General features: G+C 43.3%; 1 protein-coding gene across 2 annotated transcripts; it reads left to right on the top strand.

The window, feature by feature from the left end:
* Positions 1-27,701, top strand: LOC147898696 (GTP-binding family protein). 2 transcript variants are annotated; one of them, XR_015541507.1, is made up of 10 exons: positions 1-587; positions 19,301-19,855; positions 20,240-20,329; positions 20,433-20,581; positions 25,723-25,881; positions 25,987-26,053; positions 26,349-26,456; positions 26,535-26,674; positions 26,842-27,003; positions 27,106-27,701. XR_015541507.1 is itself a non-coding variant. In XM_087379042.1 (9 exons), the coding sequence occupies exons 1-9, from the start codon at positions 369-371 to the stop codon at positions 26,933-26,935; spliced, it is 1,581 nt and encodes a 526-aa protein (XP_087235168.1). In that variant the 5' UTR covers positions 1-368; the 3' UTR covers positions 26,936-27,701. The 2 variants fall into 2 exon arrangements, 1 of the variants encoding a protein (XP_087235168.1); XM_087379042.1 differs by having other exon boundaries at positions 26,842-27,701.

Here is a 27,701-nt window from a genome sequence, read left to right as displayed (position 1 = left end):
TACACTCCCGAAAGGTTTAACCGCTTGGTTTACAATTGGACCGGAATTGAAAAGAAAGGTATTGTAGTGCTCCTTGAAGCTTAAACCCCAAAAAGCTTAAACCCTTGGACTGCATAATTCATCTCCAATTGAATTGCTAGGGTTCCACTAGCTTGGATTTTCTTCAAGCAGTCAACGCTTCTATGGAATTCGGTGCCCTTACACTTTGCCGGACTTTCATGATTAACCATCCAACATGTCTTTCGTCCCTCTCTTCATCTGTTTCCGTTTCACCCCAGTACGATATCACATAAGCCCCACCTTGCCTCCCTTGCTCACACTCTCATTTTGTGACTTTGTTCTGCTTCACCTTCTGGGTAAACGCAGACATGGGACGCATACAGAAGCTTCTTCCTTCCTATCTTCTACGCATTGTTAAAGGTCATTGTCGCGCAAGGCATTCTAATGGAGGAGGCAATGCCAACGAGTATACGTATGGATTTCGTCAGAGGACCTTCGATGTTCGGTTTTATTTAGCTGCGAATCTAATAGCAGAGTCACATATTTTAACAGATGGCCAAAATGTGCAAAGGGCGACTCTGAGAATGGTAAGAATCTTGAAAGTAGCATTGTTGAAATTATTTATTGTTCTGCTTCCTTTCACAATCTTAAATTTGCAGTGTGTTTGTCATTGCACAACCGGCTGGCTTTACAGAAAAATGAGAGCAGCGTTACAAATCTTTCTTCCTTGGGCTGGTAGTGTTCTTATTTATATTCTTGTTCATGAAGGTGACACCCGGAAGATTATCAATGCACTTAGTAATTTGCTACTAAGTTGAACCTACATTGTACCAAGTAGGATCCTCGCAAAAGCTTGAATGAACGTGGGACTACATAGCATGTGCATTGTGCGTAGATGAGTTTGCTGTTCATTATCAGACAAGTTTAATTGTTTTGGATCAGCACTCCAAGGAAACTAGAAAAGGGGCACATTTCTAATTGGGCAAATGATCGTAGAGCTTTCTTAAAACTCATGGCCATACCTTAACACGTGATGCATGTCTTGAAGAGAGCCTTTGGCCAATTTTTACCCTTTCTCTCTCACGCTCTATATAGATGGCGGAGCTCTAGGCTAGAATCCATACATTAACACAAATGAACTATAGCTTATGATTGATTATTATAGAGAAACTCTAAAATTGAAAGATACTCTTCCCAAATTTGTCCGCCGTTTACTAACATAAGCACACAAAATATCTTCGAGGGTTTGATTGACTTGTTCTAGTTGACCAACTAACTAAGGAGAAGTAGACATCCTCATATTAGACTTAGTTTCCAACTTTTGAAAGATAGTCCTTCAAAAATGGCTATCAAACTTAGTGTCGTGGTCATTAACAATACTTGTGGGTGAACCATACAACCCGACAACTCCTTTGACAAACAATCTTATCAACGTAGGGTTTTTCTAGTTGGAATGAAATGGGCCATCGTGTTCAATCAATCGACTATTACTTACACAGAGTTGGGACTTCTATGTGTTCTTGGTAAATCAATAATAAAGCCCATAGCACGTTTGGCACTTAATGAAATAGTCTGGATGTACTTATTCATACCAATCTAGAAGAATTGTCAAAAGAGTTAAGTCTTTTGAATCCTTGGATGTCTCGTACTTGGACTAGCCTTCGTCATGGTTGAGTTTGCCCTTCACCTCCGAAGTGTCGACAGAAACTCAGTACGAAGACTTTGTATAAATGGATGCTCAAGTATGTGTGGGTGTGTGGATTTGTATGTGTGAGAGCATATTTTTATACTATGGTCTACACCCACTGTTAGGCGCTGATGACGTCAGCGGGATGTCATAGTAGCAAGTCCATGCTATGCGTGCTGCAGTTTATGGTTTTCAATCTTATGAGTGACTATCGTGAGATTGAAACTGCACTATGTTGTGTTTGTAGAGGATGAGTTTGGGAATGTTACTGGATTCATCTAGGTATATCATGACACTCATATGCCAACTGGTGCCTATTGTCTTTGTTATCCAAGATAGAAATTCTACTCTTATAGAGTAGATACCTATCTACTTTTCACAATGTTGTGCTTGCCTAGCATGAACGGTAGGTGCTTCACCAACAATAGGCACATTTCATTTGGAAAAGCATTTGCTGCTTGTACATCAACGCCATCTATTGATCTTGAAATATAGGATGGTCATCATCAATAGATGAAACCTCCACGACCCCTTTTACTAACCACTCTCTCGATTTGGAGTAAAGGTGATCATATTCACATACCCTTGAGGACTTTTGAATTCATTATGAAATTGCATTAATTCAGCCCATGTAGCCTTGAGTAACGGTGGTCATGTTCACATTCTTCCTTAAGGACGTTTGAAGTCATTATTAAATTGCATTAAGAGCGTTTGAAGCCCAAATACAACCCTAGGGAGAAGTCTATTGGAATTGGGACCTTCCAAAAGCCATCTACTGTGGATTATAGTGGGAGGAAGACCATGTGTGAGCAGAAATTTCATCTGGGTACTAAGCCCTCTCCACCAATTTATGGGACCACAGGGAAGGTAAATCCAAAATATCCTACTCTTAAGGTTTCAAAGGCTAATACTCTTAGTAAGGATCATAAATCTGTAAGGGCACACTCACAAAGAAGCCCTCTCTCGTATGATACATATGATACATGAGAAGGTGCCAACTCTAACAACTTTACCACCTAGCCACGGTGGATTACCCCAGAGGTCACTGTAGAAGCCTCTAGATCACCCCAATGTCCAATGGTTAGTTATTATTTAGGGTGTTAGTCCACTTAGAACACTTACTCCTCTTAGGACCTAGGACTCCTACTAACTGTCCTAACTAGGTACTACTGCCTTTTATGTCACTTCAGCCCATTGTAAGGCCACTTAAAACCTAACTACGAATGACCATTGTCTTACTCCATCTTCCTAACCTAAGACGCCTCCTCTAGGGGTAATATTACGACACACTATCATTGATTTGTGTGCTGAATGGTTTTGTGCGACGGCATTTTCAGGTCTTACCTCTTGTATTGCATATGTGAATAAATGAAAGCTCTTGTGATGAAGTACTAATGTAAAACAATGCAGCATATGGAGCTGTGCTTGCAGCATGTAGGCTTCAGAGCCAAAATAAATTGTTATATTTTACCTGTGATTGAAAACCTTGGTAGGGATATCTTGATGCTTCTCAAAAACATTGTGCCAATGCAAAGCCAAGATATTGATCATGTGTCTCATATTTTACAATTGGCTGGGTAGATGGACATGATTGCGGAAGAGCTTGGAGCTTGAGGGATGCTTGGAGGGGTTGATGTGCGCATGCACTCATGACCTTCCTAGCTTGCTCTTCTTGATCTTTATGTGCGAAGGACACAACCTAGAGTATTTTTATTCAGAAATGGTCAACAGACCTGCCAATGTAGAAAAGGGGGTAGGGGCAGATTTAGAGAAAGGGGGATAGACTAGCAGAAAGGGAGAGAGCTAGGGGAAGAAGGGAGGAGAAGGGTAGGAGAGAGAGAATGTGGTAGGAAGAGGGGATAGAATGAGAGGGAGTAGGGAAGAGAGAGAGAGAGAGATTGAGTGAGCGTAGGCAGGGAGGAGGAAGGGAGAGTAGATAGGATTAGATGTCACATAAAAAAGTACATAGTAGGAGGTGGATGGAGACTTATATAGTCCCTCCACATTTCCCACCTAAAGGGCCTCTAACTTGGCCTCTTTTTCCCCTTCATTACAACCATCCCTTCCCATAGAATTTTGCCCTCAAAATTTTATATGCGGGCTGTTAAATAGGTGCAGCAACAGCAAATAATAATCAGCCTGGTAGGAGGTAGGGGTTGTCTTGGACAATGCTCTCTGGCTGCCATGAGTTCTCACCCTCAGGGAGTTCCTGCCACTTGATAAGATAGTCGGTGTAGACTTTGTTTCGGAGTACGTGATCCTTGAAACCCATGATGTGCTCCGGAACATAGAGTATGTGGCCCTCCTCATCCATAGGTGGTAGCTCAAGAAGGACTTGGACATGCTGTCCGACATGTGGCTTCAGCAAGGACACATGGAAAACATTATGAATCCTGGAGGTCCTGGGTAGCTCCAACTCATACGCCACCTCACCAACTTTATGGAGGCGTAAGTGCACATAATCCCCTTCTTCAAAAGACAGATATCTCCTGTGTTCATCCGCATACTTCTTTTGCTTGGCTTGGGCATCCTGCATATTCTTTTTAGCCAATTGCAGAAGGGCATCCATACTCTCCAAGTCATTTCTTGCCTGCTGATTTTTCACAGCCATGTTTGCAACTAAAGATGGCATACCCACTGTGCATCCATACATAGCCTCGAACGGACTCATGCCAATAGAGATGTGCTTGGTACTGTTGTAACAAAATTCAGCAAGTGCCAACCACTTATCCCAAGACTTCTGTGTGTCATGACAGGAATGCCTCAAATACTCCTCCAGCCATTTGTTCACCCTTTCTGACTGTCCATCTGTCTCAGGGTGGTAAGCAGTGCTAGGTGTAAGAGAAGTACCCACTGCTGTAAATAATTCCTGCCAAAAGTGATCCATAAATTTTGCATCTGTGTCGGTGACAATCTCCTGAGGGAAACCATGATGCTTAAAAACATGCTTGATGAACTACCAAGCAACCTATGATGCTGAATAACGGGTCTTAGTGGGTATGAAATGGGCTTGCTTTGTCATTCTGTCAACCACCACAAAAATGCTATCCCATCCCCGCTCTATGGAAGGCAACCTTGTGATGAAATCCACAGCAATGTGAGTCCATTTGCCTTTTGGAATAGGTAATGGCTACAAGAGACCTGCGGGTAACTGGCTGTCCGCTTTATTTTGCTGGCAAGGCAAACATTCACTAACAAATTTAACTACATCTTGCCACAAGCCATCCCAGATAAAGCTCTGTTTGCCCTTTTCATATGTGTTAGTAATACTCGCATGTCCTGCCATAGGAGATGAGTGCATTTCCTGTAAGACCAGCAGTTGGTACTTTGAATCTGGCACCAAATAAATTCTGTCCTTGCACCACAACAGCCCATTATGCAGCTTAAATTCAGCATGCCCCTGGCTCGATGGCCTCAGTAACTCCACAAATATGGAAGCTGCCTTAGAATCCTGCATGTATTTTCCTGAATACCATGAATCCACTCTTGGTAGATGGTAGAAATGGCAGACAAACTGCAAGCCCACATACAGGATAAGGCATCTGCAACCCTGTTTTCTTTCCCTTTCTAGTACTTGATGTCGAGGTCATAAGACTGAACCTTAGCCAGCCACCTCTTTTGCTTCATTGTGAAGTTGGGCTGCGTAAGGAAATACCTGAGTGTCCTATGATCTGTCTTAACCTTGATTTTGCTACCGTACAGGTAGTGGTGCCATTTTTCGAAAGCATGGAGGATAGCCAACATTTCTTGATCATACACATGATAATCTAGCTCCTTGGCATCCAATTTCCTGCTTTCAAAAGCAGTTACCCCGTGTTCCTGTCTTAGCACAACCCCCAATCGTTTGCCACTGGCCTCTGCCTTCACAATGAAAGTATGTGAAAAATCAGGGCATACCAACATAGGAGCATGAGTGGGCCGAATTTCAGGTCTTCAAAGCTGCGCTGTGCATGTGTAGACCACATAAAAGCATCCTTCTTCAAAAGGTATGTTAAGAGGGGCTGCCCTCTTGGCAAACTTGCGAATAAAGCGCCTATAGAAGGAAGCAAGACCTAGAAATCCCCTCAAGTGAGTAGGGTTGTGTGGCTGCGGCCAATCCTCAATGCATTTCACCTTTGCACGATCCACTCGAATGCCATCCTTGCTCACAATGTGACCAAGATACTCAACCTCTTGTGCTATAAAAGTGCATTTGCTGGCTTTAGCATAAAGCTAATGCAATCTCAAAATTTCCAGCACTTGCTTGACATGTCTGATGTGCTCCTGCTTATCCTTGCTGTAAATGAGGATGTCATAAAAAAATACCAGCACATATTTGAAAAGGAGAGGCTTCAAATTCTTGTTCATGAGTGCGTGGAAGGTAGCTGGTGCATTGGTCAATCCAAAAGGCATCACCTTGAATTCATATAGTGCCAGGTTCCAAGACTATGGCATGATCTACATCTCTTCTCAGGGGCAACTGTGATGGCAAATCAGCAAACACATCTGCAAACTCTGAGCGCAATCTTTGCATGTCACAATCATCAACACGGGGAGTGCCACCCTCTTTAGTTACTGACACATTTAATGCATATATGGCGCTGCCCCTCTTGAGCTCTTTGGCCAACTGCCTTGCTGAATGACCTGCAATTTAGGAGCTGTAATACCATGCAATGTAACTGATCCATCCCTGTGGACAAAGCTGAGTGTTAAGGCATTGGAATCCATGCTGATTTTGCCCAGTGATTGCAACCAATCTGTAATGAAGGTGGGAAAAAGATGGATTTTAAGGGGGAAATAGATGGGAGAATAGTAGGGGAAATGTGGGAACTGTGGGGAAGTCAACCCAAAAGGATTGTAAGGGACTTTTTGATGTGACATGTAATCCTATCTACTCTCCCTCCTCCTTCCTGCTACCTGCTGCCCACGCTCACACTCTCTCTCTCTCCCTCTCTCTATCTCTCTATCCCCTCATTCTTCTCTCTCTTCCTCTCTCCTTCCCCTTCTTCTCCCTTCCTTGTGCTATTCTCTCCCCATCTCCAAATCTGCCCCTTCCCCCTTCACTGCATTGGTATTAGAGCTTCATCCCGGGCCTATCGTGGAAGGAAGACATCGCCAAAAGCAATCACACCATGCTCAGAGATAGACCATGGTCTGAAAGTGGAGATCGCGAATGGACAGCACATGATCAGCAGACTTTGTTGCCAGGATGCCAGGATCAAGTTTTCTGATCATTATGAGTTTGCAAGTGATCTTTTGGCATTGGATATGGGACCCATAGATGCTGTCCTGGGTTGTGATTGGCTGAAATCCCTGGGGAAAATTAGTATAGATTTGAATGCTTTATCTCTTGAGTTTTGCCACGAGGGTAGAACTGTTACATTGCAGGGCATTGTGAATCAGAAATTGCAGGTCATTTCAGCAAGGCAGCTAGCTAGGGAGCTCAAGAACGAAAGTGCCATTTATGCATTGAATGTCTCTGTACCTCAGGAGGGTGGTATTCCCCATGTGGATAATTGTGAAATGCAGAAATTGCTCTTAGAATTTGGGGATGTGTTTGCTGATATGCCATCTCAGTTGCCCCCAAAAAGAGATGTTGATCATGCCATAGTCCTGGAACATGGTAGTAAACCAATAAACAAGGCCCCGTACCGACTCTCTAAGGTTGAACGGGAAGAAGTGGCAACACAGGTGCGAGATTTGCTTGAGAAAAACTTCATTGCTCATAGCACCTCGCCATTTGCATCTCCAGTACTCCTGGTGAAGAAGAAGGATGGCTCTTTTCGTATGTGCATTGATTACAGAGAATTGAATAAGACCACCATTAAGAACAGGTTTCCTATTCCCAGGATTGATGACATGCTGGATGAACTCAAGGGTGCTCAGTATTTCACGAAGATTGATTTGAGGTCAGGATACCATCAGATCAGGATGAAAGAGGGTGATGAGCATAAGACTGCCTTTCGTACAGAAAGAGGATTATATGAGTTCAAGGTGATGCCTTTTGGTTTCACTAATGCACCAGCCACCTTCCAGGCACTCATGAACAAGATCTTACACCACCTTCTTTTCAAATGTGTGCTGGTATTTTTCGATGACATTCTCATTTATAGTAAGGATGCACAGGAACACATTGATTATGTCCGACAAGTGCTAGAAATCTTGAGGATGCATCAGCTTTATGCCAAGGCCAGCAAGTGCACATTTATGGCAGAGGAGGTTGAATATCTTGGTCATGTTGTAAGCAGGCACGGAATCAGGGTAGACCTAGCTAAGGTGAAATGCATTAAGGAGTGGCCGCAGCCACAAAATACCACGCAGCTCAGAGGTTTCTTGGGTCTTGCTTCTTTTTACAGGAGATTCATTAGGCACTTCGCCAAAAGGGCTGCCCCTCTCACTGATTTGCTGAAAAAGGATGCCTTCCAATGGTCAGAAGCAGCACAACTCAGCTTTGATAACCTCAAGGATGCCCTTAGCAATGCACCTGTATTGGTGTGCCCTGATTTCTCACGGTCTTTCATTATTGAGACGGATGCCAGTGGCAAAGGTTTAGGGGCTGTCCTAAAACAAGAGCATGGTGTGATTGCTTTTGAGAGCAGGAAGTTTAATGCCAGAGAAATGAATTATCATGTTTATGATCAAGAGATGCTGGCAATCTTGCATGCTTTTGCAAAATGGCACCACTACTTGTACGGTTAGCAAGATTAAGGTCAAAACGGATCACAGGACACTCAAGTACTTCTTAACGCAGCCTAATTTATCCATGAAGCAGAAGAGATGGCTGGCTGCAGTTCAGTCCTATGATTTTGACATTGAATATAGAAAGGGGAAAGAGAATGTGGTTGCTGATGCTTTGTCCAGGATGTGGTCATGCAAACTGTCTGCCATTTCCACGCTTCATCAGGAGTGGATACTTGGGATTCAGGAGGAATACATGCAAAATTCTGATGCAGCTCCTATTTTTGTGGAGTTACAGAGTCCGTCCAGCCAAGGACATGTTCGATTTCAGCTCTGCAACGGACTGTTATGGTGCAGGGACAGAATTTATCTTGTGCCAGACTCCAAGTACAGGTTGATGGTATTACAGGAAATGCACTCATCCCCTATGTCAGGGCATACGGGTATCACAAAAACATATGAAAAAGTCAAGGAGAGCTTTATTTGGGATGGTTTGTGGCGAGATGTGGTTAAGTTTGTCAGTGAATGCTTGCCCTGCCAACAAAATAAAGTGGGCAGCAGGTTACCCGCAGGCCTTCTTTAACCGCTACCCATTCCTGAAGGCAAATGGACTCACATTGCCATGGACTTCATTACAGGCTTGCCTTCTGCAGATAAGGGTTGGGATAGCATATTTGTGGTGGTTGACAGGATGACTAAGCAGGCCCATTTCATACCGACTAGGACTCGGTACTCCGCTTCACAGGTTGCCTGGCAATTCATTGAGTATGTGTTCAAGCACCATGGTTTTCCTCAGGAGATTGTCAGTGACAGGGATGCTAAATTTATGGGTCACTTTTGGCAGGAGCAGTTGGTACTTCCCTTGCGCCTAGTACTGCTTATCATCCACAGACGGATGGACAATCAGAGAGGGTGAACAAGTGGTTGGAGGAGTATCTAAGGCATTACTGTCATGACACGCAGAAGTCTTGGGACAAATGGTTAGCATTGGTTGAATTTTGCTACAACAGCACCAAACACCTCTCTATTGGCATGAGTCCATTCGAGGCTATGTATGGATGCAAAGTGGGAATGCCTTCCAGGGTTGCAGACTTGGCTGTGAAAAATCAGCAAGCAAGGAATGATTTGGAGAGTATGGATGCCCTTCTGCAGTTGGCTAAGAGGAATATGCAGGATGCCCAAGCCAAGCAGAAGAAGTATACGGATGAACAAAGGAGGTACTTATCTTCTGAAGAAGGGGATTATGTGCATTTACGTCTCCATAAGAATCGATATTCCTCGCTGAAAGGTAATACCAACACAAAGCTTGCCCACAGGTATTATGGCCCCTACAAAATCATCCGCAAAGTTGGGCAGGTAGCATATCAGTTGGAACTACCCAGTACCTCCAAGATCCATAATGTTTTCCATGTATCCTTGCTGAAACCACATGTCGGACAGCATGTCCAGGTTCTTCCTGAGTTGCCTCCTATGGATGAAGAGGGCCACATAATCTATGTGCCGGAGCAAATCAAGGGCTTCAGAGATCATGTACTCAGGAACAAAGCCTACACAGAATACCTCATCAAATGGAAAGGTTTAACGGAAGATGAGAATTCTTGGCAACCTGAGAGCATTGTGCAGGACTAGCCCTATCTCCTATAGAGCTGATCAGTTTCTGTTGTATCCTTCTCATCCAAGGCAGCCTCTTGGAAATTTTGAGGGCAAAATTCTTTGGGAAAGGATGGCTGTAATGAAGGTGGGAAAAAGATGGATTTTAAGGGGGAAATAGATGGGAGAATAGTAGGGGAAATGTGGGAACTGTGGGGGACTATATAAGTCAACCCAAAAGGATTGTAAGGGACTTTTTGATGTGACATCTAATCCTATCTACTCTCCCTCCTCCTTCCTGCTACGTGCTGCCCACGCTCACACTCTCTCTCTCCCTCTCTCTATCTCTCTATCCCCTCATTCTTCTCTCTCTTCCTCTCTCCTTCCCCTTCTTCTCCCTTCCTTCTGCTATTCTCTCCCCATCTCCAAATCTGCCCCTTCCCCCTTCACTGCACAATCACAGCCTAGGACAACATCTATTGGGCCCATGTCAAGTGCCAAGAGATCACCTGCAAAAGTATAGTCATTTGAGAACTTAATCCTTGCATCTTGGCAACAAGATCTACCGATCATATGCTGTCCATTGGCCACTTCTACTCTCAGCCCATGGTCTATCTCAGTAGCAATCAGTCCAACCCTCTATAAGGTCTTGCAGTTAACAAAACTGTGGGTGCTACCGCTGTCCACCAACACATGCACAATCGTGCCATTAATCATCCCTGTTAATTTGATAGTATCAGCACTTTTGGCACCCATCAGGGCATGCACGGAAATAGTATAAAGTGTTGGCTGGGCATCCCAATAAACCTCATCCTCGTTCACAGGAGCATTACCACGTGCATCTTCACGTGCATAAAAAGGTACCGCATCCTGATGCTTCACAGAAAAGAGTGTTGGCCTACGGCCTCTCATGCCACCAGTGGGCAGAATCTCATACGAATGCGAAGCATGAGTGTCATGCGCAGTAGCACCACCAGGATCAAAAGGAAAGTCGGTGCCCTTCGTGGCTCCATTGTCAGGAACCTCATCTGCAACATGTGTATTTGCCATCTCATCCTGAGACGTATCCAAAGAACCTGGGGCATCAAACAATTCCTCGTCATCTAAGAGGTCAATGATCATGCTGAGCTTGGCAGTACCACTGTTGCGCATCTTGCACACATTCCTGTGCTCAGGAGTCCATTTCTTGCCACATTTAAAACATAAGTTGGCCTTCTTTCTGCTGTCCATTATTGCCCGTGTATGCTGTTTTATCTCAGCCTGCTCATTTCCAGCAGTAGGCTTGCCTCCAGGCTTGGCATCAGGATACTTGTAAGGCCTGGCATACGGCATCTTACTACCCTAGACAGTAGGAACAAGGAAATGGTGCTGCTGCAGATTTCTTGTTAGTCCACTCAGCAAACTTAGGCTTCTCAGTGTCATACCCTGTAGCATGCGAGCTGCCCATGGCATTTCTGTGCTTGCCAGCATATTTAGGCTCAAATACTTCTGCAAGTTGAGCTGGATGCACACCAACTAACTGGATATTTAGGCTCAAATATTTAGCACTAATTGGATGCACACCAACGGGTCGGTCCAAAAGAGACGGCTCAGCCTGCATAGATGCAGAAAGCTGAGAGCCAAAAGATGGCCCGAGTGCAAGAAGGTGCTCTGTGACACAGAAAATGCATCATCTATGTCCAGATAATCCCCAAGCTGGGGTACATGCAATGGTCCAGAAGACTGATGCTCATAGGCACGACGGGCATCTGCCATAAAACCCCTGCGTGGAGTAGACAAAACATCCTGATTGTCTGAATGATCGCCTTGCTGGGGTGCGGGCTGCTTATCCTTATCTTGCATAGCAATGGCAGATGTGATCTGCTGACCAATCTGCTGTCCCATCTGGACAAGAGCCGTCTCCTGCATAGCCATGACTGTGGTAAGCTGCTAGCTGAACTCCTGCCCTATCTGGCGGAAAGCACCCTGGAGCATAGAGGAAAGGGCATCCAGAAACTGCGTCTGCGTTGCTTGCACTTCCTAGGATGTAGGAGAGGGAGGGGAACCTCTGCACCACCAGTGGATGCAACCATTGTGGCAAGCACTTGCTCATATTAAGCAGCCGGTTGAGAATCAGGGACGACGGGCAATGTGTGGAGACGGATGGAACGGTGAGGCTACGGGCAGCGATGACGGGGGAGGGTAGGTCGTCTGACAGCGACGCAGGAGCAGGTTGTCATGCAGGTCGCAGGAGCAGCGACGCCATGCAGGTTGTCCGACAGAGGATTTCACTGTCATCGATGATAGAGGTGTGGAGCTCCGGATTTGCTGTTTGCTTCTGGTCGGAGGGCTCTTGTTAGTTGTTTGCTCGTGGATTTGCTGTTTGCTCGTGGGCTGCTCGTGGGTATGCTATGGAGCGCTGGTTTTTCCAAATTGAAGCCTCTGATGCAGGCAATCCTTAGTCAAGTGTCAAGTTTGAACTCTTGACTCCTGCATTTGTACTTTGCTAGACCATAGTTGTTCTCTCTGGCCAGATTCACCGCTCTGCCGTTCGCATAGGAGCTGAAGTGAAAGGTGAAAGGGGAAGCAAAGGTGCCAGAGTCGGTGCTTTGATACCAATGTAGAAAAGGGGGTAGGGGCAGATTTAGAGAAAGGGGGATAGACTAGCAGAAGGGGAGAGAGATAGGGGAAGAAGGGAGGAGAAGGGTAGGAGAGAGAGAATGTGGTAGGAAGAGGGGATAGTATGAGAGGGAGTAAGGAAGCGTGAGAGAGAGAGATTGAGTGAGCATAGGCAGGAAGGAGGAAGGGAGAGTAGATAGGATTAGATGTCACATAAAAAGTACATAGTAGGAGGTGGATGGAGACTTATATAGTCCCTCCACATTTCCCACCTAAAGGGCCTCTAACTTGGCCTCTTTTTTCCCTTCATTACAGCCAAGCAGCTCTCCTTGCCTTGGCTAGAATGTAGCCCATTCTTACAACATAGCAAGAATGTAGCCCATTCTTGCCACATATCTCTCTTGAAGTCAGGTGGTAGGAATTGTTCCTATGGCATGACCTTGAGTTCAGCTCTTCCATTGCATGATACTATAAAGTTGCTGAGCCATCAAGGAAAACGTTAGCATAATTTGGATTTTGCTTCCTTTGTTGCCTCCTCCCTTGTAAAGTATGTATCAAGTTGTGGCATCTATGATTGCAATACTTTAGGTTTATGGGCACTTGAATAAGATGGGTTTTTCTTTCCATTGGGTCATAGATTGTGAGAGCCATAAGTAAAGCATGGTCTTAACCATGCTTTTGAGAAGGCTTTGAGGTCGGTACACAATGTGTGCATTTGAATTTGCATACCTGAGTGGGGTGTGGTCTTTTTACTCATAGAGGTACTTGTCAACTTCTCGAACCTAAGGGTGGTTTTCCACCTAGCCATAGTGGTCCTAAAAGGTTAGCTATTTTTAAGCTGGTCGTAGTGAACCTAATCTATGTGAAGAACCAAACTTTTCGAGAATGCAAATGTGTGCAATGAATGCAGAATTTGAATGCCAATTGGCCCTCCAATGGGGAAGAGCGCCCTCCTGAGAGTACTTGTTTCTATTTTTGACCTACATGCAAGGTGTGTGTGAGATGGCCGATGAATGCAATGTGAATGAAGAATGCTACGTGAGATTCACAATGAAAGGGTGATACCCTTTCATTAATGTCCCTTGAGATCACTCAAGTTCCATCTTCCCATTTACACCCACCCTTAGTCTATGACCCATGCATCTACCATTCAATGCACCTTAATGCACCCTTCCTATTTCCCCTAGGACCTAGACACGTGTGTGCACATTTTTATTAATAGAATAAGTATCACATGTCCAAATTCGATGCCCTCTGAAGCAGTGGCTCCAGCTCGACAAGTCCTATCTACTGAGATGATCCACCGCCATAACAAATCGGTCGGTGTCCATCATAAATACATATACATGTTACACCATTGGCGTATAATATATAATTATGTTTTAATGTCTACTAATCATAGATTAGTGATTTCTCTTGTCATGCATGACACTCCATCCTGCTTGAATGAGCAGAAATCCTCTTTTGGATCCCCTCTTGTCTCTTTCTCTTGCATACGCTTCTCTTTTACTTCTGCATTTGCATCTCCTCTTCATAATCTGAAAATAATCTTTTCTTGGTAGTACACGATCTCTTCTGAATCATAACTTAAATCTCATCTTCAAGTTCTGGTTCTTCTTGATGCTGAATATTCAAAATGCAGAATTGCCACTGCAGTGCCTCTTAAGTATCTCTTCATGCTTAGAAACCTCTTCTGAATACTTAGCTGCTGAAATCTCTTTACAGTAACCTGCTCAATAAGCTGACACATATTCTCAACAAACTGGTTAGTATTCAAAGATGTTCTCTCACCCAAATGTGTTATTGAACTAGATAGACCTTGGCTACAGATGATTTTGTGATGGAGAGCTACTTAGTCGATAGAAACTATAGACCTTTAATCTCTTTTTCCAACTCTTCTATTTCAGCTCTATTCCTCCTATCAGACGCTCTACACGGATTTTTCTCCGTCTATACTCTATAATGAATATGCCGACTCTCTATTCAGTTCACACATCCATACGCCAGTGTTGGCTGAATGGATAGCATTTACTCTTGGTTCTATGTTGACCGTAGAGTCTTGGGATGAGGAGGTAGAAGCCTCACCCTCCTGCTTGGATGCTTTGCCTTTCCCTTTTACATAATTTGTTTTGGCAATTTTGGCTAATAGAGTAGGACTTTTATGCCATGGATGCCCTGGCTGGCTTATGTTTCTTACATCTGAAACATTTACCCTCCTTAATTAGCTTTTTCTTCTCATCGTCAGTCATGGAAGGAAATGGTATCCATCCAGGACGTGATTGGCTATTAACATTTTGTACAATAGCTTTCTTATTTCCTTTGTTGAAGGGTTTACGAGGATTCAATTTCCTCTCAGCAATCTCAGCCAATTTAGTGAGGTCTTTCAAGGTGGTTGGGTTGAACATTTCAACCTCCTACCTCACTTTCGGGGTTAGGGCTGCTAAGTACTTCTTCCTTCTATCATCCTCGCTCTTCTCAGGTAACTCTAAAGAGAGTTTCCAAAACCTAGCTGTAAATTCAGTGTTACTCTCATTATCGAATTGCCTGAACCTTTCCCAGCGAAAGGTCAATTCTTCTTCAGTGTTTTCTCAACACAAATGAAGCACGAGTCAGATAAGTACCACCAACTCTACAACACTTGACTTTTGCTGTAAAATAAACCCTTTTCTGAAATTACAGCAAGTCATTTTCTCTCTTGTATTACTAAAAGGAAAGAATGGAAGGGGAAGGGATATTTAATAATGAACTTATCCTTTTTCCTCCGCTACCAGAAGGAGATAGGGAGAGAACACCATCACCTCCTCCTGAAGAGGATGATGTAGATGAGAGTTTTAAACATATTGAGTATGATAACCCATGTATAGAATTACCTTCATCTCCCCTTCAAGAATCTCTTGATAGGGAGTTTTCTTTCAGAAATGAAGGGAGAAACGAGTTCATCCAAGAGCAAGGCGCTGAATTTACGCCTTTAACTCAAAATCCCGTACACATGGATTATAATTCAAGTGCAAGAGGGAGAAAGGAGTCTCCCGTTAATAAGCTGGTTTCTCAGCTTAGCCATATGATTGAACATTCCATTATGACAAAATTAGGGACTAAGAGAGTGCTGAATTTTGGGGATGACGATTTAAGTACCCCCTCAAAGAGAGCTAAATTCCAACCCCGAGAGAGAATAGAGTTCCCAAAGTATGATGGAGCAAGAGAGGCGGATAAAATCCTCAATTGGATTTGCCATTTTGAGCTATATTTTGCCCATCAAGATAAGACCGATCACGAGAAGCTTGCTCTTGCCACACTACATCTACAGAAGGATGCTTTGATGTGATGGTCCTTATCACAAACGGGAAAAGAGCTTATTCTTCAATGGTCCAAATTTGTAGAGCACCTTAAGGCCACTTTCATGCCTCCAAGGCATTGAAATGACCTCTTCTTCCTTCTCTTTTAAGCCTTTCTTCTTGTATTTCTGCTCCGTTTGGGCTACTTGTTTTGAGTGGATTGGAGCTCTAGATACCGTTATAGGACATACTTGATGGGTGGATCACCCCCTTTAAATCTTGTTTCAATCTGACTTTCCATTGGGGAGAACGGGGGGTCTCTTTTTCCCATGGTTTAAGGGTTTTAAGGGTCTATTCGCACAGGGGGGGGAGTCACCCTGTTAGGACACCCCGTTCCCAGTCTAAAGACCAAAAAATTCGGAGGTTACCTCAAGGCTTCTAAATTTGGGATATTGGTGGCTCCCACCTTCGAGAACTAGAGCATGGCTTGGATCGTGCGCCGATCTGTGGGCCTTCATGTGTTCCATCCTATGTCGCGCGTGGGCTTGCAGACCTTCGTGCGGGTGTGTCCCGCGCCCTTTCCTACGGCCACCACTCCTCATGCTCAACCTTCCTCATCGCGTGCCCTTGCTTGCGACGACCACCACTCCTCACACGTGGCCTTTTGCGTTCTTTGCCTATGCTTTCTGTACAGCCTTCCCCTATGCGTCGTCTCCTCTTACGGCTCTCTTCTACGCAACCTTCTCGTGCGCTCGTGCTTGCTGTCCGTACCTCCGTCCTACACACTCTTCTTCTGCCCCGATCGTGGATTGTTGCTGCACTACTGATACCAAATGTGAAGAACCAGACTTTTCGAGAATGCAAATGTGTGCAATGTATGCAAAATTTGAATGCCAATTGGCCCTCCGATGGGGAAGAGCGTCCTCGTTCCTTTCATTAATTGAGATCACTCAAGCTCCATCTTTCCATTTACACCTACCCTTAGCCTATGACCCATGCATCTACAGACTACCGCTCAATGCACCTTAATGCATCCTTCCCTTCCTATTGCCCCTAGAACCTAGATATGTGTGTGCACATTTTTATTAATAGAATAAGCATCACATGTCCAAATTCAATGCCGTCTGAAGCAGTGGCTCCGGCTTGACTAGTCCTATCTACTGAGATGATCCACCGCCATAACAAATTGGTGAGTGTCCATCATAAATACATATACATGTTACACCATTGGCATATAATATATAATAATGTTTTATTAGTGATTTCTCTTGTCATGACAATCTGTGACTAACTTGCAAGATCGATTTTCTTCCACTGGGCCATATATTGTGATAGCCATAAGTAAAGCATGGTCTTAAGATAGACCATGCTTTTTAGAAGGCTTTGAGGTCTTAAAAAATCAAGACTTGCACTAGGGACCCAACACTTAAATGTTAGACCTGGCAAACGAGTACCTATCTGAGCAATAAAAAAATCAGTGCATACATTTTGGCGATATAATGGAAGACATGGTGTTAACTTGACAACACACTACATAACACGTATCCACTTTTTTATAATTATTTATTGCTTGGTTGATGGCTAGGGTAGAATTGGTTTTTTGTGAACAGCCAAGGCACTAGAAGCAAGAGAAAAGAGAATGGAAAGGTTAGAAGGGGAGGATGACAGAACAAGTTTAAGATTTAAGGCACTCACTAGCCCAACTGAGATGAAAGAGGGACTCAAATACCAGGTCTGCTCTGTACTAGATTCTGGCTATGAGGAGTGAAAGCCATGACCTATGGTACTAGTAAGCTAGTATGACTAAATAGTACGTCTAGTAAACCTCTTTTTAATGAGCAACAAATAGGCTCTACTTTTTTGCATGCCTAAATAGGGGGCTTGCTGAAAACTTTGGGCAGCTATTATTTTTCAAAGAGAGATATATATATCTCATTCAGCATTTAAAAATAGTTTGGAAACATGAGGACAACAATCACATATACCGTTTTTATGTACTCAGACTAGTGTTTGCCCAATGAGATGCTTGTACTTGCTATAGGTAGATGCTTGGGATCTTCATTTGATCTCTGCCCATTGAATTTCAAATGGTTGTTTTCAAATTGTACTTGCCTTGTTCTAACATCGAAACACTCAATAGGCAATCTGGGGAAGCCTGTAAACTCGATATGGGAATAGGAATAGAAATTTCGGCATCCAGGGTGGCTCAGTGCGTATATACCCTTTCTCACCACCAAACTAAAGATTGAAATGAGAGGTAGGAAGGAGGTAGTTATAAATGTTGTTTCAGCTCACAGGTGCATATAAGAACTAGATTGAAGTTTGAGAATAATGGTCGCCTTGTGGGATGTATGACTCAATTGGTTGAGTTAATGTGCTATGCTTCTGCCTTACTAGTGCACATGCAAACTTCACATTGTGAAGTTTTCGTCCATGTTGAGGCTGGCTGATATTGCGATAAATTCTTTTTATCTTAAGTGGTGCGTTGCCCTATCACCTAGATTGTCTAAGTTTTTTTTCTTGCTTAGAAGCTCGTTTGGGAGAGATTAAAATGAGATCATATAGTCTTCACAAGCAGTTGTATCTTGAATGAAGAGAATATGGACTAGTTTTTTATTAGCCTGTGCTAGCCTTTGTCACGACTGAGTTTGCCCTTCTCCTCCAGACTGCCGACAGAAACTCAGTACGAAGATCTTTGTATAAATGGATGCTCAAGTATGTGTGGCTATGTGGTTTTGTATGTGTGAGAGCATATGTTTATACCATGGTCTGCACCCATTGTTGGGCATTGATGATGTCAGTGGGGATGTCATAGTAGTTAGTCCTTGCTTGCGTGAGTAAGGGATGTGCAAATTTCACATTGTGATGCGATAAATTTTTTCCATCTTAAATGGTGCGTTGCACTATCAGCTGGATTGACTAAGCTCTTGTTTTTTTTTGCGTAGATGCTCACTTGGGAGAGGTTAAAGTGAAATTGTATAGTCTTTAGTCTTCTCCTTTAGTGCTAGCCTTTGTCATGGCTGAGTTTGCCCTTCTGACGGAAACTCAGTACGAAGATCTTTGTATAAATGGATGCTCAAGTATGTGTGGGGGTGTGGATTTTTACGTGTGAGAGCATATGTTTATACTACACCCACTGTTGGGCGCTGATGACGTCAGTGAGGTTGTCATAGTAGCTAGTCCCTAATATGCATGATGGAGTTTATGGTTTCAAACTTAAGAGTGACTATCGTGAGATTGAAACTGCACTATGAGCATAGCTTGGGTTTCCTTAGTGCTGTCACCAATGTGAATTACTGGTGAGAAGCTGACTTGCATAAGGTAAAAGCTAGTGGAAGACTATCTTTTTTGGAAGACTTCATCTGCATGCATCAAACAGTCTGTTTTCAGAGATTTAGCATGATGTAAAATTTACAAAATTTTGAAAGTAACATCAATTGCACTACGCTAGTATAGAATTTGTGTTGCAACTTGTTTACTACATCTCATGCAGGCCCATACTGGGAGTTTTCCTAGAGGCAAAGTGCGAGACACAAGAGGCAGAGACAAGCGTTCAAAGGAATCATTGAAGGGCCAGATTCAGCGGGTACCTAAGAAAAATCATAGTCATGATAATTATAAAGGTGCACCGCATGATGTAAATAGTGATTCAGAAGATGATGGCATTGGAAACCACCTTCGTGATGAAAGTAAGGGTACAGCTCGTGACATGGATAGTGATTCAGAAGAAGATGGCAGTGAAAGTCACTTTCATGATGATGATGAGGTTGCACCTCATGAAGTGGATAGTGATTCAGACGAGGATGGTCTTGAAATAATTTCTGCACAAGAAGTGCTGAAGGGAGTAGAAATGGATGCTTTTAACAGGTTGCCAGAAAAAGAGAGAGACAAAATTGGGAGATTTGTTGCAGACAAATTGCTTAGTTCTGCCTTAAATGAGCCTGATGATGAGGAGGACGGGCCAGTACCAAAGCATAAGCAGCAGTCCCTAAGAGTAGGGATTATTGGGGCTGCTAATGCTGGCAAGTCATCCCTCACAAACTTCATGGTGGGTATTCTGTGTTTGTGAATTGTCTTTCATCTTTAGTCTTGAGCTTCAAGTTAGAATGCTCTCTCTCTCTCTCTCACACACACACACCCACACACACACACACACACACGCACGCACGCAGGCACGAAATGCTTCTGAGTGTCCACTCAAATTTATTGTTTTGGGTTATGAGAGATGCTGACACATCAGATATTTCTTCTTGTGATGGCTGGCGCAGGTTCAATTTGATGCTTTATCTTGTGAGATAATTATGGTATACTAACTTGTAAATTTGGCCGTCATTCACACGCACGCTAGGCGGCTTTGACCTTTTAATTAATCAATTAAAGCGAAAACAGGCAACGTATAAGTAATAAAAGACCTCGTTCTCGCTGTAATCAGGTTGGCACCAAAGTTGCAGCTGTGTCTCGAAAACGGAACACGACACTCAGTGAGATCCTTGGGGTTATGACTAAAGACGACACACAAATTGTGTGCTTCTCGTAATCTTACTACAAGCCCAGTTTCATGTCGAATGCTAAAATGTGTCCAATATGTACTTCTTCACTAAGATTGTATCCTGGTGCCTTTGCAGTTGTTGTACGACACACCTGGGTTGGTCTTGGATATTTTGGGAAGGCCCTCTAAGACAGATACGAGACGGCGCTCTGAGAATGCATGGCAATTATTTGCTCATTGTGAAGTTCTTTTAGTTCTTGTGGATGCTTATCGTCAAATTCACAAGTGAGTGCCTTGGCTCTCTATCTTTTGGAAGCAGCTCAAATTTTTTGAGTTATTCATGCATAGTGCAAGAAAGCACCATTACTAAAATATGCATTTGCATTTGAAACATTATATAACATATTGTATATACTATAGGAAAGAATGTTATTAGTTACCAACTGGCCCAAACATGCTTGACTGAGCACTGGTTTATGCAAGAGTAGTGGTTGAACTGAAGATAATCCTCTTTTCGCAATGAATGCAATTGATGCCAAGAGATTGTCTTTTTTGTGTGGGGGCGGGGGGGGGGGCGCGGGCATGAGGAAAAGTGTTGCAACAAAAACACATTTGGTTCCTTTAAAATTGTTTCCAGAAACTTTTTTTTTCCTTTTTTTATAAAATTTCCAGAAACTTGGATCTGGTGACCTTGTTTCAAAAAGTGAACAAGAAAATGAAAAAGTAGCGAGGGCTGACATTTTATTACACGAGTGTTTTGTGTTCTTCATAACATGTCTTTGCTATCAATCATTTAGTCTTCCATGTCCTGCTGTTCTGTTGTAGGGCTTTGGGGCGACTTGAATCTGATAACACTCTAATTTTGGCAGCTGGCCTACAAGTCTGTCACACTTCCTTCATGAGACATCTCTCTGTTATTGATAATTTATCTTCCATGTCCTGCTAATTTGTCCTGTTGTAGGCCCTGTGGCTGACTTGAATCTGATAACATGTTACACTATGTATCTTGGCAGCTGAGTACACTGCCTTTTGCATCTACTTTTGGGCAAGAGGTATTGATGTCATGTTCTGGCAGTTCCAATGTCACAATCTGACAGAGATGGTGATTTTTTGGATGCAAGTGGCCCTTCAAAATCAAGTGGCCACTTGATTTCTTGGATGCAAGTGGTCTTGAAGGTTATAATGTCGTCTCCATTCTCAGTTTATCTTCTTACTTTTGAGGCCTTAAACCCATACTTAACAGGCCAGAAATTCTTATCTTGCATTGTTTGGGCCTGAAATACTCATCTTGTATGACCTGCATTTTGATAGCCTAAATTGCTTTACTAAGCCTAATAGCAGAAAAACACAGAGTATTTGCAATAGACACAAGATGATAAAGTCTATTATGAACTAATGAAGAGTGTCGGGTTTGTTGGCCTATTACAATCAAGAAGAAACGACTCTACTAATGACCCTATGCAGATGCGACTCAAAGATGCTCTATGGCTCACGGCTCTCTGGCTTGTGGCCGCGACAAAAGGACCTACAACATCTTCCATCATGAACCTTGTAGAAGCTGAAAACTGCCATGTACTGCCATGCACCGCCAAGTAGACTCCCTGCGTGAGCTCCCATGTCCAACTAGCCAATCACCTCTGCCATGCTGCTGTCAAGAAGCCGCCACATGTCACCCATGTAGTGGCTGACCTCCATGGTCCAATTAGAAGCCTCTTGCCAGCATACTAACAAATCATAAGAAGACACATGCTTTAACAAAGCTCTCCCATGAGGTCATGCTGAAGCATAAGCCCTACACATTTTTCTTCCACATGCCTTTGGCTAGACATAAAGAATCCCCATGAGGAAGTCTGTAAGATCATTTCTTGGCCTATGCTTTTATTACAGGAGATTTATTTGGCAGTTTGGCAGAAGTAGCTGCTCCTTAATGACCTAACAAAGAAGAAAGAAAAATTTAGATGGACTCTAAAAGAGAAGGTAGCATTTAGAAAGCTGCAATGTTCCATCACCACAGGATCAGTTCTGATCATCCCTAATCTGTAGAGCCAGTTCTTGTGGCAGCTGATGCAAGTGGAGCCGCATTAACTCAAGAAGCTCATGCAGTAGTCTATGAGATTTGAAGGCTGAAATATGTTGAACGCCCCCCCCCTCCCGGGGCGCTTCCCCCCCTGTACGTCGCTCTGGGGCGGGAAAAAAGAAAAAGAGAGCACACTAAGAGGTTTCATTATAATAGTTAGAATACTTGGTTTTGGTTGGTATCAACTCGCGTCCTTCAAACGCTATAGCGTGATCATGTTGCTCTAGTATTGCTCTGATGGCATAGTCACTGGCCTTGGTCCGCACATTGAAAGGGTTATTGTTGTCACGAGGACGTGAAATTATGGGACTTTTGATTTGCGACTCTCGTAATTTGCACGTGACTGCCTCGAACCTCTGGGGCGTGGGGTGCGAGGGTCCGGCCATGGGGCGGGACTTGGGGAATTAAAATTCCCTAGTGGGCCCTTGGAAATTGTGAATGTGCGCCTAGGTACTAGGCAATTAATTCCTAGGGCCAAAGTGTGCAATAGGGGGCCAAAAGAGTGGTGCAACTAAAAATTGCTATTTTTAGCACATGGTTCTAAAAGAGGGGGAGAGCCCTTCTTTTGGACTCAGAAGGCTAAAATCAGTTCCAGCGGAGCCTGATCATCAGTTGTGAGCTGCCAGAGCCTGCCAGGTGCTGCTAGAGCAAAATTGTCATTTGCTAGCAGCTTCCAGAGCCTACCACCTGGACAGCTTGGAAACACCTGGAACAACCTTGGAACTGGACACAGTCACTTGGCACAGCCCAGAATACCTGTACATGAAATCACAATCTGAAAGAGACACCCTGGCTGAAATCGCAAAAATCTGTAACAGGCTCATAGATCAGGTGCGATTTCCTCTCGCAAGCCCTGGATGCACTGGAACTGGCCCTTGCTACAGAAGATTGCGATTTTGCTTCCAGGCTGTCCCGGCTCTACAAGGAAACTTGCGATTTGATTTCTGGAGCCTTCCGGGTGTTGCTGCTGATTTTGGTAACTTTCCAAGCGTGGGTGTTCTCTTCTAAGCTGTTTTTGGGGCTGCGCTAGAGCAGAATCAGCTTTTCTCTGTAGGTTCTAGGGTTTTCCAGCCCCGGTGACCTATCTTCTGTGGATACTGGGTAGAAGGCGGCTTGCTTTTTGCCTGCTTTTGCCGTTCCCTGATTTGTTGCTGGCTAGTTATTGCGTTTGGGTTTCTTTCCTCGCGAAGAAAGGGTGATTTATGCTGTTGGGCAGTGGGTAGAGAGGCTATCGATTGAGGCAACCTGTTTGGAACTGCTTTGTCGATTGATTGCACCAGAGTTTGGCTGTTGAGCGTTTGTCTTGCAGTTGTTCAGCCGTGCCAGGCTGGTTGGGCTCTTGGTTGTGCAATTGTAGGTGTGGCACAGATAGTGGATGCTTTTGGGGTCTCTGTTGCATGCTTTGGTTGGCTGAGGACAGAGGGTTGTCTAGTAGTTGGATGCCATCTCACCATTTGGAGTTGAGTAGGGAATTACAAGGTGGGCTGGACGGGGAGTCTGCGGGCGTTGGTTTGCATGTGGTGCAGCTTCCCTCTAGAGACCTTTGTAATCAGCCGCTTGGCTTCAAATGAATGTTAAATAAATACCGCAAGGGGCGCCAATGTTTGGGGCCAATCGGTGTCCTTGTTTTTGAGTAGGAGCGCTGTGATTTGATCTGTGGTGCATAATTATTTGTCAATTTGTTGTGTACGCTGTAATTAAGTGGATCCTACCACCCTTTACGTTGTTGAGGCTGGTTTCAATTGCAGTGAGCCAAAACCAAGCATACAGCTGTGATCATTGCTTCCTTCAACAAATCAAATTGTGTAAGTGCTTTTGAAGTAAAGTGGATGGACTAGTTTTTTGTCTTTGCTTTCTGTAATAAGTTAGTAATGGGCACAGCGATTTTTGGTAAGTCCTTGATATGCTTTCTGTAGGCCTGGAAAATACCCATAAGCATGTGTATCTCTTGTGCATTTATTGGATGCATCCCACTCAACAATGTCCTTGACCTTTGCATGGTCTAACTGAACAACAAAGGGGTTGATAATATAACCTAGATAATGTAATTCCTCCAAGTGGTGATCAGCTGTTCAACTTTATCGAAATATCTTACGCGGGTGTAGAAGCCCCAACAGCTAAAAATTCTCATCTTTAGAACAACAAAAATCTGAATATGTGTACAATTGGATATATTCTAGTCCTACAAAGGTATGTTTTTCGATCTCCTTAGCGGACATGAAAATTCTTTGAATTTCGTCCAAGTGGTGATCAGCTCTTCATCTTTATCGAAATATCTTACGCGGGTGCAGAAGCCCCTTCAGCTAAAATTCTCATCTTTAGAACAACAAAAATCTGAATTTGTTTGATTGAATATATTCTAGTCTTACAAAGGTATATAATGTCATTCCTCCAAACAGGAGCTAGAGGTTTTGGCATTGATTGACAGCTGATTACCTGTCCCAAAGATTTAAGAGATGCCACAATTTTAATTTACTGTGAGTGATTGTGTGTATAATCTTGCCAGATTGCATCTGCTCGCCTATACAATGTACCATGTCTCACACCATGTGCAAGAATTTCATGCTTGTAGTGGTTTGTGGGTCAACCGACCAGGTGTTCCTGTTATGCACTGGGCCCTGCTGAAGTTCTGATAGAGTTTTGGTACAAATCCCCGTGCCTTTTTTGTGCCACTGCTTCTCTGTTATTTTACTGCTGTAGCTCCATGCTTGCTAACATGGCAGTACTGCAGCTTGCTGTGCAGCGGTGCTGCCCCATGGATGATGTGGCAGCCTGCATGGCTGCCAGGTCTACTGCTGAAGTCTAAAATAGCCCCATTTGTGGGCTGTGCGCCACTCTAGGCCTGTTCTTCACATAGGCAGCATGCTATGGAGCGGCGGCACCCCCCCCAAAAAAAAACACACATTTCTTTTCGCTTACTCAGTTGTTCAAAACTTCTACTCACTTTGTGGGATGGGATGTATTCTAGTCTCATGAAGCTATGTATATCTATGTACACCTGCTTATATTCAAACCAAATGAGTCATTTCTACTAGTTTCAGTACTATCTAATTGCGTTTTGAGGTTGTTAAAAATGTTGTTATATGGAAATGAAGATAACCGATATGCCTTCAAAAGAACGTCAAAAGAAAATGGGATCAAAGTATTTTAGGCCACTTTTTTGTGTGATGGATGCTCTTGATCATTTGCAAGGGTGTTGATGGAAGAGCATTATGTTGCCAGAGGTATCTCTATGTGAACCTTTTTACAAGGGTGCCTATAAGTTTAGGCCGTTGATGTCCTCCTTTAAAGTGTGCGCATTTACTCTAGAAATATTTCAACATCAACCTGATATTTTAAAAATCTACAGGCCAGATAAAAGAGTCATAAGACTTGTGGAAAAGCTAGGGATGGAGGAGAACCCACATCCAAAGCGAATTTTGTGCTTGAATAAGGTTGACATTGTCACAAAGAAAAAGGACTTGCTGCCTCTTGCTCAGCTGTTTGGAAAGCTTCCTGGCTATGAGAGGTGATGTGTCTATTTTCTTGAACAGTTTCTATGTTAGTTCAGATTGTCATTTTAGCATGTCTTAACAAGTGTACTAAAGAAGATATGCTTTCTTCACAATCACAGCATTTTTATGATTTCGGCGTTGACGGGCTCAGGGGTTAAGGACGTTCAAAATTACCTGATGGATCAGGTATCTTTAGTACTGAATGCCTTTAAACAGCAGGAGCTAGTGTATTGACCTTAAAGAGCAGGCTGTCAGCTTGAATTCACATTTGTGAGGCTTGCATTGGGGTTTTCCATGTTATACGTCTCTTATAATGTTGGAATGCATTCAAAGTTTGGTCCTACCACCTACATTTGACATTTTATTATTGAGATTGAACTCTGTTAGCAGTCCTTTTAACTCTTTATTTTAGTTTTATTTGTTCTCTGTTTATTTATGCGACTAACATTTAATAGTTGACTGATAGCATCTTGGTTTGTAGGCAGTTTTGAGGCCATGGGAGGAGGATCCAAACCCACTGAATGAAGAGACTATAAAGACACTCTCAATGGAGATAGTTCGGGAGCACCTGCTGCATCGTGTTCATGAGGTATTTTTGCACAATTTAGAGCACAGAGGATGCCTAGTGCCATTTGCTTTTGAGACTGATGGGCTTCTGACATTGTAGGAAATACCATATGATATGGATCATCAACTCACTGACTGGCAAGAGCTGGAAGATGGATCTCTGCGCATCGAGCAGCATTTTTATCTTCCCAAGAAGGGCCAGTGTAGAATAGTTGTTGGCAGAGGAGGTTCCAAAATAAGGTAGTTTCTAATATGTTAAAGGGGCACGAGGTGACAGAATGTTGCCTGTCTAACTTTTAAGTGCTTTTGGATAACCAGAAGAAGAGCATATTTTATTCTGTCCAGGACAGCTGGTTCAGGCTTTGCTTTGATGCTGATATGGAAGCCTTACATTGCACTGATTGCAGAGAAATTGGAACAAAGGCGTGTGAGGAGCTGAGAACATTGCTGGGGAAGAAGGTTCACCTATTTTTAGAAGTGAAACATGGTGGGGGCTTTTGACCTCATGAATGCTTTAGCTTGTGAACCTAAGTTGTGCATGGGAAGAGATTGTACGCTCAGATCCTTCTGTAAGTATTATTCTTGGAATCACATTTAGGTGCCATTCTAAAATGATGAACAGAGTGTAAGAAGCACATCTGATGAGGTCTTCTCTCTGCTGTCAACCTCAGGCATGGCTGAAAATGCTCTTCCCCTCAGGAGAAGGTTGAAGTCTGCACATCGATCTGTGTAGAAATGTATAAATAGTAAACTTGGCGTCTCTTTTTGCATATGGCCTTTTGCACCTACATTTGCGGTGTAGAAGATGTAAAGAGGTGCATGTTATGCATTATGAAGTTCATGGTTTGAGTGCAGTCTTAGTTTGCTTGTGTTTTTATGATGCAAAGTTCAGAAAATCTTCCTGCCTTTCACCTATGTAACATGCTATTTGCATGAGTTTCCTCCTGCTGTGGATGTAGAGCTTGCATCTGTATGAATGGACACACATGTTTAATTTGTTGGAGGTGTTTGCAGCTTAGAGTTTTGTGGGTTTGGAGGACTGTTGCTATTCAGCCTGGAGAAATAGCTTGCAAGGAAACAAATTCTAGCGGATACTGGGAATTTGCACTCAAGTCTTTGATGATGCCAATAAAACATTTATTATGAAGGTTTTAGAAAGAGGATATATCATAAAGAGTGTTTCATTCCACAATTTTTCATAGAGAGATTATCATGATAAAGAGTGTTCTATTCCACAAATTTTTCTCAGGAAAGGTCTTGCGTGCGT

The sequence above is a fragment of the Dipteris shenzhenensis genome, chromosome 9 (assembly GCF_047967505.1).
Source record: "Dipteris shenzhenensis isolate YYH24624 ecotype China chromosome 9, Dip_SZ_1.0, whole genome shotgun sequence".
Classification (NCBI taxonomy): domain Eukaryota; kingdom Viridiplantae; phylum Streptophyta; class Polypodiopsida; order Gleicheniales; family Dipteridaceae; genus Dipteris; species Dipteris shenzhenensis.
This window is presented reverse-complemented; position numbering and strand designations above follow the sequence as displayed.

Excerpts from the sequence above, each read along its gene's own strand:
- LOC147898696 (XM_087379042.1), top strand. The coding sequence starts at position 369 with ATGGGACGCATACAGAAGCTTCTTCCTTCCTATCTTCTACGCATTGTT. Across the intron at positions 25,882-25,986 it reads AAGCTTCCTGGCTATGAGAG|CATTTTTATGATTTCGGCGT; the intron begins GTGATGTGTCTA and ends TCACAATCACAG. Across the intron at positions 26,054-26,348 it reads AAAATTACCTGATGGATCAG|GCAGTTTTGAGGCCATGGGA; the intron begins GTATCTTTAGTA and ends CTTGGTTTGTAG.